The following is a 12477-nucleotide window of genomic DNA, read 5'->3' on the forward strand; positions in this document are numbered from 1 at the left end:
TCTTAAGCCTCCATCTAAGATAAGAGCTACCTGTTCTTGAGGTTAATGAAGTTATTGAATTTATGCCAAAGCTGAGTTGTCTTAAAGATTAACCATGAATTCATAACAGACTGTCATAAGTTCAGCCACACATACCCTGGCCAATTAGTGCTCCCAGATATTCAAGACCAATCATGAAGACAATCTTTTACTGATAAATTGTGGAGAAGTAGCCTTTTCTCTGGGGGAAACAAGAGTATAACTACCAAAAATTCTTCCTGTGACAATTGCATGGATGATGATGCTCATATAGTGCAGTGGCTGATGGACAACTCAGCAGGTCCAGAGAACTGTATCCCTCACCTAGAAGCAAGTGCATGGGAAGATCCTGGAAGCTTTTGGGCTTCCTGGATTTGTTGTCCATCTTTAATCCCACTAGTTGAAATATACACTTCAATAAAACACATTGGAATAGATGTGGATTGTAGATTGACCTTTGCTTTTATCTTTCAGTGCTGAAGAGTTTATCATATAACTATTCATTAGAGTCATTTAAGGTCAAATATGGAAAAATGGGTAGAGAGACACCTTTTCAGTCCCTGGAATTAGCCTCATGAGTCTAGGACATTGAGTTCTCCAGCACAGGAATTCTCCAGTATATGTTCAAGACTGAATGACCATTTATTAGTGATGTCATAGATGGCTTCTCTTCCAGTTCTGAAATGCTAAGATTCTATTTTATAAGTAGTAGTAAAAATAATAAATAATACTAAATAAATATAAAAATATTGTGCCAGAGGTCCCCGAGAGAGGTATGGAAATCTGGAAGACAAACTATTTTTATTTTTTCCTTCTAATAAAACTTCAGGGGGCAGTTAGGTGGTGCAGTGGATAGAGCACCAGCCCTGAATTCAGAAGGACAGGAGTTCAAATCTGGTCTCAGACACTTAACACTTCCTAGCTGTGTGACCCTGGGCAAGTCACTTAACCCCAGCCTCAGGGAAAATAAATAAATAAAATAAAACTTTAAATAATACCTTCTCCAGGAAGCTTTTCTGATTACAACCTGGGAAATGATACTTCATGACATACCATTATGTTTATGCATTCCTGATGTAAAGTCTGACCTTGTATTATTACTATGTATGGAAATGTCTTTTTCTCCTTTTTAGATTGTAAACTTCCTTAGAGTAAGAGCTTTGTCCTATTTCTCTGTATTCCTTAGCCCCTAAAAAAGGGCCTTGTACACAGGAAATACTTAGTGTTTGTTGAATTGAATTGATCTTGCTTCTGATACATTGGAGTTAGGGAGCCTGCTAGTGCAGGGATTGGTAGTAATTAAATGAGTCTTCTTTCCAGAGAGATTTTCCCAGTATTCTGTATGGAAGCATGTGTCCATGAAAGACGAAATCTCCCTGGATAAAGTACCCAGAACCTTTATTCTAGGAATGACATCCACATAAGCATAACCAGGGAGACCCATAGTCTGGGAAATCTCCCACAGCCTTACACTAGTTACTATACCCCTCCTTCTGGAATAGCTGTGACTCAGTGATCTGGCCTTTGTCTCCATGAGCTTTTCTTAGCCATGGCTCTGTTCAATTGATTATAGATTCAAACCTTAATCCAATCTCCTCTTGGGCCTGCTGTTGGGAGCCAGATAATTCAGTTTGTTATTTAATAGAATGTAAGCTCCTTGAGGGCAGGACTTTTTCATATTTGTTTGCAACTCTCTTGCACTTAGTACAGAGCCCAGCACAGAGCCAATTTTTAATACTTGTTGAATAAATTAATGAATTTAATTACCTTTGATCCCAAATCTGTCCCTCCTCCCCTAGGTTAATTGGAATTCTAAATTGACCATGTTCTAACCCCCCCTTTTTTTTCTGCCCCTGTGTTCTCTCCTTCAGACTAGCTAGTTTTCTGACAATCCCTTGGATTATTTCCCCAAGTGGAATATCCATGTCAGAGTTCCTGCTTTAACCAATTCTCCATCTTTCAGAGACCAGGTAAAGTTCCCGCCATGTGTGAGATTAGACTATGTCAACCAGCAACAGGAAAGGGGCTGGCTGATGCTGGAAATCTGATCAGTAGTTGTTTCTTAGCATGCCAGAAAGCGTATGTTCCAAGGGAAGGCTCTGTGGGATTCAGGCTCTGGGACCCCTCCAGAAGCTGCATCACCACCTGAGCATCCGGGAGGCCTTCCCGGACTGACCTTTTGTGTGAACTTGTGTGATTGCCATTGGATCAGAGCCCTTGGCACCGGCACTGAGAAGACATGTTGGGTCCTGAGGTTTCTCCGAGGGGAGATTAGTAATGGGTGAGGTCAGATTTGAAACTCAGGGGAGATGAATCTTCCTGACTCCAGGCCCAGCACTCTATGCATCGTGATACCACTTAGATGCTCTGGGCCCCGGGTCCCACAGTTCCTAATTGTCTAAGGTGGGATTTGAGTGCAGGTCCTCCCGACTTCACAGACTGTATTCTATCTACAATGCTGCCTGGCTGTGTCTCAGCCAGGAGTATGACAATGTTATTCTGAAGGTCTTCCTATATCAAGGAAGAAGTTAGTTCTCTCAGCAGCAGGGTTAGATACACAGGAAGAACTGGGGAAAGGCGTGCTGAAAGAACCTACTTCTCTACCTTCCATGCCTCTTGATGCTCCAGTCCTCTCTGGGGTTGAATAGGGAGCCCAAGGGCGAGCAGTTCCAGAATTCCACAGGACCAAGAGGAGCCTGGATTGAGATTTTGAGTCTATAAATCAATGGAATAGAGCCATGGCTAAGAAAAGTTCCTGGAGACAACATGAGCTCTCCAGAGCTCATTGCGGAGGGAAGGGTACAGTAACTAGTGTAAAGCTGCAGGAGATTTCCCAGACTATGGGTCTTCCCAGATGAGGTTCACCGTCACTGTTGGGAGTGTTAAGGAAAGAGCTAGTTATGAGATGACTAACTGGGCTGACCCACAGGGAAGTTTCTTTGCAAACAGTTTATTCACTTTATAGAAGATAATGGGACTGCAATATTTATACCGGCTCCATCAATAGTCCTTTTGTCCTGACTCTTTCCCCTCTTCCTGCTTCATCCTATTCCCAGGATGGGAACCTATGGATGGTTCCTTCCCCTACCAGCAGTGAGATGCTGGCATGCCAGATTTTTCTTATCCTGAGAACCCCTCCATCTAATTATTTTTTTCCCTTCATGAAGTCTGGAGCCAGGGCAGGAATAGGGCTATAATAGAGCTGAGTACATGGAACTGGGGACACATGAGAGAGAACAGAAGGAGAATTGAGGAAAACAGGAGGGGTCAAGGCAGAGAATAGGATGGGGTGAAGGAAAACTTCTTTGAATCAGTAGAAACACAGTAAGAGTTGGGAAGCCGTGTCTTGATTCCGAGGTCACCAGAGCTCAGGGGGAAGTCACACTGACTCTCAGGGCAGAGGTACAGACTGACGGATCCAGGGCACATAGGAGGAAACCCTGGAATATACACCTGGAAGCAGGGGGTCAGCACAGCTTCTGGTGAAGCTCACCACCCCCACCTGGATCCAACTTCTGTCTCCAAGCTGACAGACAAGAGGGCCCCCAGAGTCACCCTAAGAGAAGGAAAAAGATAGCATCAGCATTTCAGTTTGTAGCACCCTGCTCCAGCCATTTTGTTAACCATCATCCAAATCCCTTGAAGATATGGACAGGGCAGAGATAATTGTACAGAAGGAAATAAGACTCATAGAGGAATGGACTTCCTCGTGTCAGCTTGAAGAGATGGTGCTTTCCTAAGTGTTGCAAGAATTGTAGTTGGGTCCGACTGAATGAGAGAGGGGATACGTACAAAGACAATTGTAAATTTGTGAGGACCGTAGTGAATAGTTCTCTTAAGGAAGAAGTGTGAGCAATGTTTCTCAGAGACAAATAGAACCTCAAAAAGTGTCAGAAGGCAGATCCTGGTGGCAGGGACCAGTAAGTAAGGCAGAAGCTTCCCAAGGGCATAGAACCAAGAAGCAAAGAGGATAAGAGTGCTGTTCTTGATTCAGAACAAAAAGGTGTTTGTGTGCAAAAGACTGGGATAGATGGGAGCCATGTGGGCAAAATTCCAACTCAGAAAGCTCTTAGAATAAGATCCATTTGTTCTGTGATTCATCCATTCTATGCTTCATAGAAAGAAGGGGAGTCTGGCTGCAGGATTCAAGAGAATGAAAAAAGAACCGACTCAAGATCCTCATACAACGCCCCACACAGTCATCTTTAGACCACTTTAGAAACATTAGCGGAAAGAACTGGTCTCTTGTTTCTTTATGTGCTGCAATCTCAGAGTGGGCAAAATATTATTAGTACCAGCTACCACCGTCCTATTTCCCTTATGATAGATTAATTTGGATTTATCTTATTTCCCTTAAATGCTAATTAAGCTTAAAAAAAATTCTCTATCATCAGATGAGCTAAGGAGAAAGAAGGAGATATTTAGACCAGAATTGGTGGTAATTGCAGGGAGAGAGATTGTACCCTATCCCCAAAGCTCTAGGGGTCAGTGTCAAGTTAGGCAGAAGAGAAATGAAGGGGGTCTGCAGTCTAGCTGAGTCTCCTTTGTATTCTAGGTTTTTGTAAGTGGTGGAATATGGATTGGAGAACATGTCTCCTGATTTCTAAACCAATTCACTCACAATGCTAAGAAGGGGTATATGTAGAGATTTTCTTATCTGCAAAATGGGATAGATGTTCTATCTACTTCAAGGGATTGTTGTGAGGAAGGGGCTCCATAAATGTTGAAGTATCATTTAAATAGTTATTACAAACTGGCTTGAATGAGATTAGGCAGATATTAATTAATCATTATTAATTATAGGGTTAGAGGAATTGTGGTGAAGTGACTAGATCTCTGGATGAGGAATAAAAAGACTTGTAAGTGAGTCTACTTGTACCGCTAAGTTATTGTGTGCTCTTGAATGAGAACCCCTTCCTCTCTCTTGGCCTGCACAGCCCCTCAGAAAAATGAGGGATTGGACTACATGGCCTTGAAATTCCATTGAGATTCTGTGGTCTGTGGTCCTACGGCCTCCAGGGGGCTTGTTGAGATGAGCTGGAAACGCCATAGCAGCACCCCTGGCTCCCTGTAAAGTCTGAGAGCTGAGCTTTATGGTGAGGAAGGGGTTTGGGGTGACTCACATCACAGAAGTTCTTGCGCTCTCGGGGATAGCCAGCACACAGCATCTCATTCCTAATGGGCTCTGGGTCATAGAGCTCTCGGCATCTCTGCGTGTCCACAATGTGCACGTCTGTCTCTTGCAGTGGATAGGACGAAGGCAGGGGCACTGCGGGCAAGGACAGGAGATGTGGAGCAAGGTCCTCCGTGACCACCATGGGGATAGCTGGCAGGGAGGAGCTCATGCTGGAGGAGGGGCACAGAGCCAGCTCACAAGCACTGGTGGCTACCTTCGGCCTCCTCATATTTTATTCTCTTCCAGGTCTTGATTTCAGAGTGATCCCTCACCCTTTCTCTGTTTCTAGGGAACTGGTTATTAACATGTACTAGGGAACTGAAGATTTCTACTTTTATAATAAGTCCTTCTTCCAGGGAAGGTTATACTCAGACAAACTTAGAAAGGAGGAACAAATAAAGTATTGAAACTAATGACATAATTTTAGGTACTATGCCAGGTCTAGGAGGAAGAAAGCTTCCTTTGGGGAATCAGAGGGGTTCCCTTGAGGCCTTTTAATTCAAGAAGGTCTTTCCTTATATGTCATTAGGGAGTAAGGCAGGGGGCTCGTTTACTCTGTCCAAGGTTATGAATGGGCCGCTCCAACCCCAGCCCCCACCTCCCTCTATCTCACCATTTTCCCTGATATCCCCCCAGCCGGTCACCCAGCACCGGGTGTTCGGTGGGACCTGAGTCCCAGGTGGGGCCAGGGTGATGGGCTTGATGAATTTGGAGAAAGGCACAGGTCGTCTCATCTTCAACAATGCCATGTCTCTTCCATGAAGGGCATCCCCATCATACTGGGGGTGCAACAGTATCTGACTCACAGGAACTAAGATGGAATAGCGGGGCTTGGTATAGAGGAACTTTTCCCCCAGTTGGATCTGCAGGTTCCTGGGATTCTCTGAACTATTAGGGGAGAGTAATAAAGTCAGGAAGCAATAGGCAGGCAAAAACAGGCAGGTCTGCAGTCACAAGACCTGAGGTCAAGTCACAGCCCTGATATTCCCTTCTTGTAGGAGTTGAGGTATGTTCCCTGCCCCCTCTGAGCTTCAGTTACTATAATCTGTAAAATGGGAATAAATAACCCTTATATTATCTAACTTACGGATTTGCTGAGGAAAATATTTTGGATGCCTTTAAATGCTCCAGTCACTATAAATGATTGTAATTATGATGATGATGGCCTAACAAATGGATCATAAATTTACCCTCCTAAAGGAGTGACCCTTTGCCAGTGGTTACCATGGGGACTACAGGTAGATACCCACAAAGCTGCTCATTCAGGAAATTTTTAAGGAAAAGATTCTGAGAATCTCAGAGCTAGAGGGCACCTAACTAAGATGTCACCAAATTCCATCCATTCATGTTGCAAATAGAAAGACTGAGACCCAGGTAGGACAATAACTTGTACAGTCAGGATAAGATTCCAGATATCTCTCCTCCTGGGCAAGGATTCTGTCTGGTAGAATCCAGAACCACATTGAGGAAGCAGCTCAAAGGAACAACGCTCCCTTGGATTTGTAAGTTCTGCTGTGCTTACCAGCACAGTGTGAAGAACACTGAACTTGGAGTCAGATGATCTGGACTGCTTACTACTTGTAGGGTCTTGGACAGTTCCTTTCACTATTCTGGTCCTCAGTTCCCTTCTACATAAACAAGAGTGCTGGATGGTTAAAATGCCATTTTTGTTTTGTTTTGTTTTGTTTTGTTTTGTTTTGTTTTGTTTTGTTTTAGCTTGGATCCTTACTGTTCCTGGCTCCTGGGACCTCTAGTAAGAATTGTGCAGGGCTATAATGGAAACAAGATTTGCCCTTTTTTTTTTTTGGTGAAGGCAAGAAAAGATGGAATGGAATCCTTACAGGTATGTGTCACCTTGTGTATGCATCCCAACCTGTGGTCCTCAAATTCCCCCGATGTAAAATGAAAGGTTTGGATTTGATGTTCAGTCCCGGCAGTTTATCATTCTCTGATGTCATTCCCATCTCTCCTATCCAGTGATAATCCATGAGGAGCAATTCCTGCTAAGGACCAGTACTCCCTTGCCTTGCTCACTCTGCTTGGGAAAGGGGTAACTCACCTAGGTACACAGTGAGCAGCAGTAAGTACCCACTGGTGGCTGATGAGCGAGCCACCACACACGTGCTGACCTTGCTCCCGGATGCTCACCTGCCATGGCCACTCTCCCCACTGGGAAGCCCAGCCTCCCACAATGCGAGGCTCTGGGACAATGCTGTTCACTGCCAATAAACATGAGGTCATGAGAGCAGCCCACGAAGCTACCCACGCTCCCGATCCCTCTCTGCCACCTTGTCTAGCCTTTTCTTCTAAGAAGACTCACTACAGGGCTTGGAGTCAGGAATCCTGGGCTCTTGTCTGACTCTACCACCGATTCACAGTAGAATCTTTGACAAGCCACATCTATAGTCTGTAACTCAATTTTTAATCTGTCACATAGAACCATTGTACTGCTTAATTCATATATGAGAGACAGTGGATGTAAAGCACACAATATTAGAGCCAACATCTATTTCCCTTATTTCATTTAAGGAAATTGAGCCTCAGAGAAGGTAATGACTATATATTCAGGATCACACAGCTAGTTGGTGGCAAAATCAGGACCCAAACCCAAGTCTTTTGATTTGGGAGTCCAACAAATTTAGAAAAGCATAAAATTGGGAAACAAATGAGAGGAACTGGCTTTCTCCACTTCTTCCCACTCTTCTTCCTCCCCCAGGAAAGACTGACACAAGCCAGGTCTGCCTAAATATTTTTGGTTTCCTTTTCCCAATCCCCTTTCTCTTGGATTCTGGAATCCCCATGGGATTACTTTTCCATTACCATTTCCCATCCACCCAGCACTACCTATGGTCCTGGGGAAAATCCCTAGATTTAGGGAAGAAGAGTATCTGGATAGTTTTTAGGGGTTGGGACAGGGCTTGGATGAACAGGTGTTTAGGGGGTTTGTAGCGAGCTGTCGTCTCTAGAAGCTGCCGGATCGCTCTCTGGGAAGAGATCTGCTGTGTCTACTCAAATCTTTAAAACAGATTCTTCTTCCTGTAGTGAACCGTTGTCTCCAGGCAGTTGCTGTTAACTCTTATCCTTAGAAGTGACTTCCCTTCCTGCAGAGAGCCCCGTCAGGCCTGATGTAATGCAGAGAGTCTTCTTCTTTCTCTGAGAGTCCTCTCTTTTATTCTCCCAGAGAATGGGCGTGGGATAATGCAAGGGCTTCTGGGAAGAACCACCCCAGCCAATGAGCTTGCCCCCTCTATCAAGTCAACCTGAGTTCTCACCTTGTAATTGTCCAGAAAACCTGAATTCTCACCTTGTCACTGTCCAGACAACCCGAGTTCTCACTTAGTAATCCTAACATCTCCCCCTTTCTTTTGATTTAGAACATAGGACAGTCATGACCTTGAAACATAAATCCATCAATATGGGAAGTATTACAGATAATTACATAAATGACCTTGAAACATAAATCCATCAATATGGGAAGTATTACAGATAATTACATAAATTACATAAGCACATAGTAACATAGTAACGTAACACATGCTAGAAGTATATAACATAATCATAAATTGAAAATTTATAAATGTCCATAAGTCCATTGTCCATTAGTCTCATCTTGTGTGAGGAAGTCTAATGATTCCTGCTGGTTTTTAAAGTTCTTTAACAGTCTTCTTATTATCCATGCTCTTTCAGTGTCAGATGTTTCTTAGATCTTCTCCTTTATTTTGAGATCTTTCTCTTTTTCTGTCTCTCTCTGATGGACAAGGCGAATATGACTCGTTGGCACCCATCTGATTCCTTCTCCTGCTGAAGAAATACAAGCAAACCCTCTCTCCCAGGCAGTTAACCTATCTAATTTCCTTCTATTTACCACTTTCTAAATCTCTTCTCATCATCTGACAATTACATTGGAGTTGTTTGCACTGGGCACGGCCCTGTTGGTTTAAAAGGCCTGTATTCTCCCCAAGTGTAATCCATTTTTGCAATCTGATTGCCTTTTGGCTCAGTTATCAGGTAATCCCTTTCTACCATGTGATTGCTTTTCTGCTGATTGATTAAATCAGAGTCCTGGCCTTCTAAAGGCTCTTTAGGTGTAACATCAGCTGCCATCATGCCCCAAGTCTTTTTTGCCTGGGGCCCTGGACCTGGGCCCCTCATCCCATTTCCCTGAATTATTCTACACTCTGATGCCCAATGGAGTCCTCTGTTGCATTTTGGACATGGGGTTTTAGGTCTTCTCTCACCCTGTCTTCTCACTGTATCTCCATACCTACACTGAGCTCTTAGATGTCCAATTTTTCCACATTGAAAACATCTCCGAGTTTCTCTAGAAGGCCCTTGCCAGGAGGGACCCTGTCTTTCCACATTCATCATTGTCCAGGTGTAAAAAGCATTTGTTCCCACTGTAGCACAGCGTCTTATGATCTCCTCTAAAGGAGCATCTTTGTCTAATCCCCATATAATTCTTTTGCAAATCTCATTGGCATTTTCCTTAGCCAGATGTCTGGTCATTATTTCTGTAGCTGAATTTTCTCCAATAGTTCTTTTGACAGCAGTTTGCAAACGTCCCACAAAATCTGCAAAAGGTTCATTGGGACCTTGCTGTATTTTAGTGAAATCCTCTCCATGATCTTTCTGTCCAGGAAGGACACCCCAAGCTTTTATTGCAGCCTTAGCAATTTGTTCATATATTGTCATGGTATAATCAGTCTGTTCTGAATTCTCTCCATACCGACCTTCACCAGCCAAGTGCTCAAAAGTGAATTGTGTGTTAACTCCTATTTCCAAATTGCATCTGACTTGAATTTTACATAATTCATGAAATTCCGAAAGCCATAATAAATTATCTCCAGGTTCCAGACATGTCCTTGCTATGGATTTCCAATCATTCGGGGTTAGGACTTCATAAGACAAACCATCTAGTAACATTTTGACATAAGCTGATGTAGCCCCATAAAGGGTACAACCTTTTTTCAAATCCTTAATTTTATTCAAATCTAAAGGTGCATATCTTCTCCTTTTTTTACCTACAGAATCAATCTCTTCAATCACAGGATATGCATGTATAAAATCACTTATATCCTGTCCTTCTCTCTTAGCTTTAACCAATGCTTTTTCTAATCTTGTCATAGGCTTAGGCTTCTTCACAGGCAATTCTGTTTGTGTTTCTGCCTCTTCCCCTCTTTCTTCCTCCATCTCTGAAGGTGGGGTTGATGTGGGCCTGTCAATAATCTGTTCTCTAGGCAGGGTTGAAGCTTCTTCAAGAGAATCATACCATAATTCCTCATTTAAATCCTCTTGCTCTAGGGAAAGATCTTGATCTTTCCTTTTTTCCTCACACTTCCTCCTCTGTTCATTTTTAGAACTTTTCCTTCTCCTACAACTTGCTTGATAGTTTAAGGCTAATTGAACTATGTTGTAGATATAAAATACTTCTGCAGAAATTGAACGAGGCCCATTTTTTGCTTGAAATTCTTTCATTTCATATCCCACTAGCTTCCATTTATCTACATCTATCTTTTCTTCCTCTAAGAACCAAGGGGATGTGCGTCTTAATGCAGCCAAGAGTTTAGCAATCTGTACCCAGGTTACAAGTAAACTCTGCTCCTCAATTATGTTGATTATACTCTCTATAGTACCACTCCTGAATGGGGGTGGAGCTGAGGTTGCTTCTGGGGCTGGGGATGAGTCGGCTGAGGTCCAGGGATTGAATATAGCTAACATCTGCCCCATTTCAGCTATAAGAGATTCCTGGTTTAGCCCTTAACAAGTTAAGTTCCTTATTTATCTATTAGCACGCTCACTTAATCTTTAACAAAGTTTCCTCGTTACTCACGGTTCTGGGTCAGAGAGACTGAGATCTAGATCAGAAGCTTTTCCACTGGAATCAGGACTGTGTCTGTCCCTGTTCGGGCGCCAAATTGCGAAGGTCTGGTCTAGCTCCTCTTGTCAGGATAAGCAAAAGTCCTTGCCCCACGTGTGGACGCCAAATGTAGCGAGCTGTCGTCTCTAGAAGCTGCCGGATCGCTCTCTGGGAAGAGATCTGCTGTGTCTACTCAAATCTTTAAAACAGATTCTTCTTCCTGTAGTGAACCGTTGTCTCCAGGCAGTTGCTGTTAACTCTTATCCTTAGAAGTGACTTCCCTTCCTGCAGAGAGCCCCGTCAGGCCTGATGTAATGCAGAGAGTCTTCTTCTTTCTCTGAGAGTCCTCTCTTTTATTCTCCCAGAGAATGGGCGTGGGATAATGCAAGGGCTTCTGGGAAGAACCACCCCAGCCAATGAGCTTGCCCCCTCTATCAAGTCAACCTGAGTTCTCACCTTGTAATTGTCCAGAAAACCTGAATTCTCACCTTGTCACTGTCCAGACAACCCGAGTTCTCACTTAGTAATCCTAACAGGGGTTGGAGGCAACTTTATGTGAGATGGGAAGGGATGAGGCAGGACATCTGAGTTCCAGATGTGAAGCCCACTCCTATGAACAGGAGAGCAGGACCTACTGAGGTGTATTCTGTCATCCTTCTTTCCCTTCATCCCAAGGACTTAGACCTGAGAGTTAACTTGATTGATGGGAATAACACTTACCCTTTTCCTCTAAGAGGAGAAGACTCGACAACAAAAAAGATAGCATCTAGAGGAGAAGAGGGAACAGAGATGAGTGGACCTATATCTACTATGGGGCCCTTCTCTGAAGTGGAGGGTTTAATGGATTTTATTCTGTGATTTCCAAATCACCACCATATCAAAGATCTTGCTCTTTTTTTCCTCTCCCAATCTACTACGCAAACACAGCAGGTATCTGTGTACCATCTGTTATAGAAAGTGGGAGGCAGACCCCGTATTATAAGTCGTTAGAACCAGGCCAGATTGGACCCAACCTTTGGAATGCATGGGAATCTAACTTGCTTCCTTGCCTCACCACCAGCCTTTACTATCCTCCCAAACACAGAGTTTGCCCTTCTTCCACTCACCTTACCTGTCTGGGGAAAATTCTTTTCTTCATAGCTTTGTCCATGAGTGAGTCTTGGTAGAACTCTCAGGTACTGTTCTGCACTCTCACTGATTACGACTCACTTTCCTTGTTCCCTCAGCACCTTGACTTACCCCTCCCACTTTAGCTCTATTGTTGTTGGAAGCAGCCATCCCCTTTCCTCCCCCTTTTCTCTCCACCTCTTCCTTGATTGAACAAATGAGACCAAAGGTGGAAGGGTCACACTTTCCAGGGAAACTAGAAGTTTCGGACAGGGTTGAGATGGGTTGAATTTCTGGGTTTTTTAGAAAATGGAGAGAA

General features: G+C 43.6%; 1 protein-coding gene across 1 annotated transcript; it reads right to left on the reverse strand.

The window, feature by feature from the left end:
* Positions 1-2779: 2779 nt before the first annotated feature.
* LOC141549781 (serine protease 33-like) lies at positions 2780-12245 on the reverse strand. The gene is made up of 6 exons (XM_074279696.1): positions 12163-12245; positions 11772-11817; positions 7254-7413; positions 5808-6082; positions 5142-5287; positions 2780-3574 (listed from the first exon to the last, which is right to left on the reverse strand). The coding sequence occupies exons 1-6, from the start codon at positions 12199-12201 to the stop codon at positions 3410-3412; spliced, it is 831 nt and encodes a 276-aa protein (XP_074135797.1). The 5' UTR covers positions 12202-12245; the 3' UTR covers positions 2780-3409.
* Positions 12246-12477: the final 232 nt, after the last annotated feature.

This window comes from Sminthopsis crassicaudata, chromosome 1, assembly GCF_048593235.1.
Source record: "Sminthopsis crassicaudata isolate SCR6 chromosome 1, ASM4859323v1, whole genome shotgun sequence".
In the NCBI taxonomy this organism is placed as follows: Eukaryota; Metazoa; Chordata; class Mammalia; order Dasyuromorphia; family Dasyuridae; genus Sminthopsis; species Sminthopsis crassicaudata.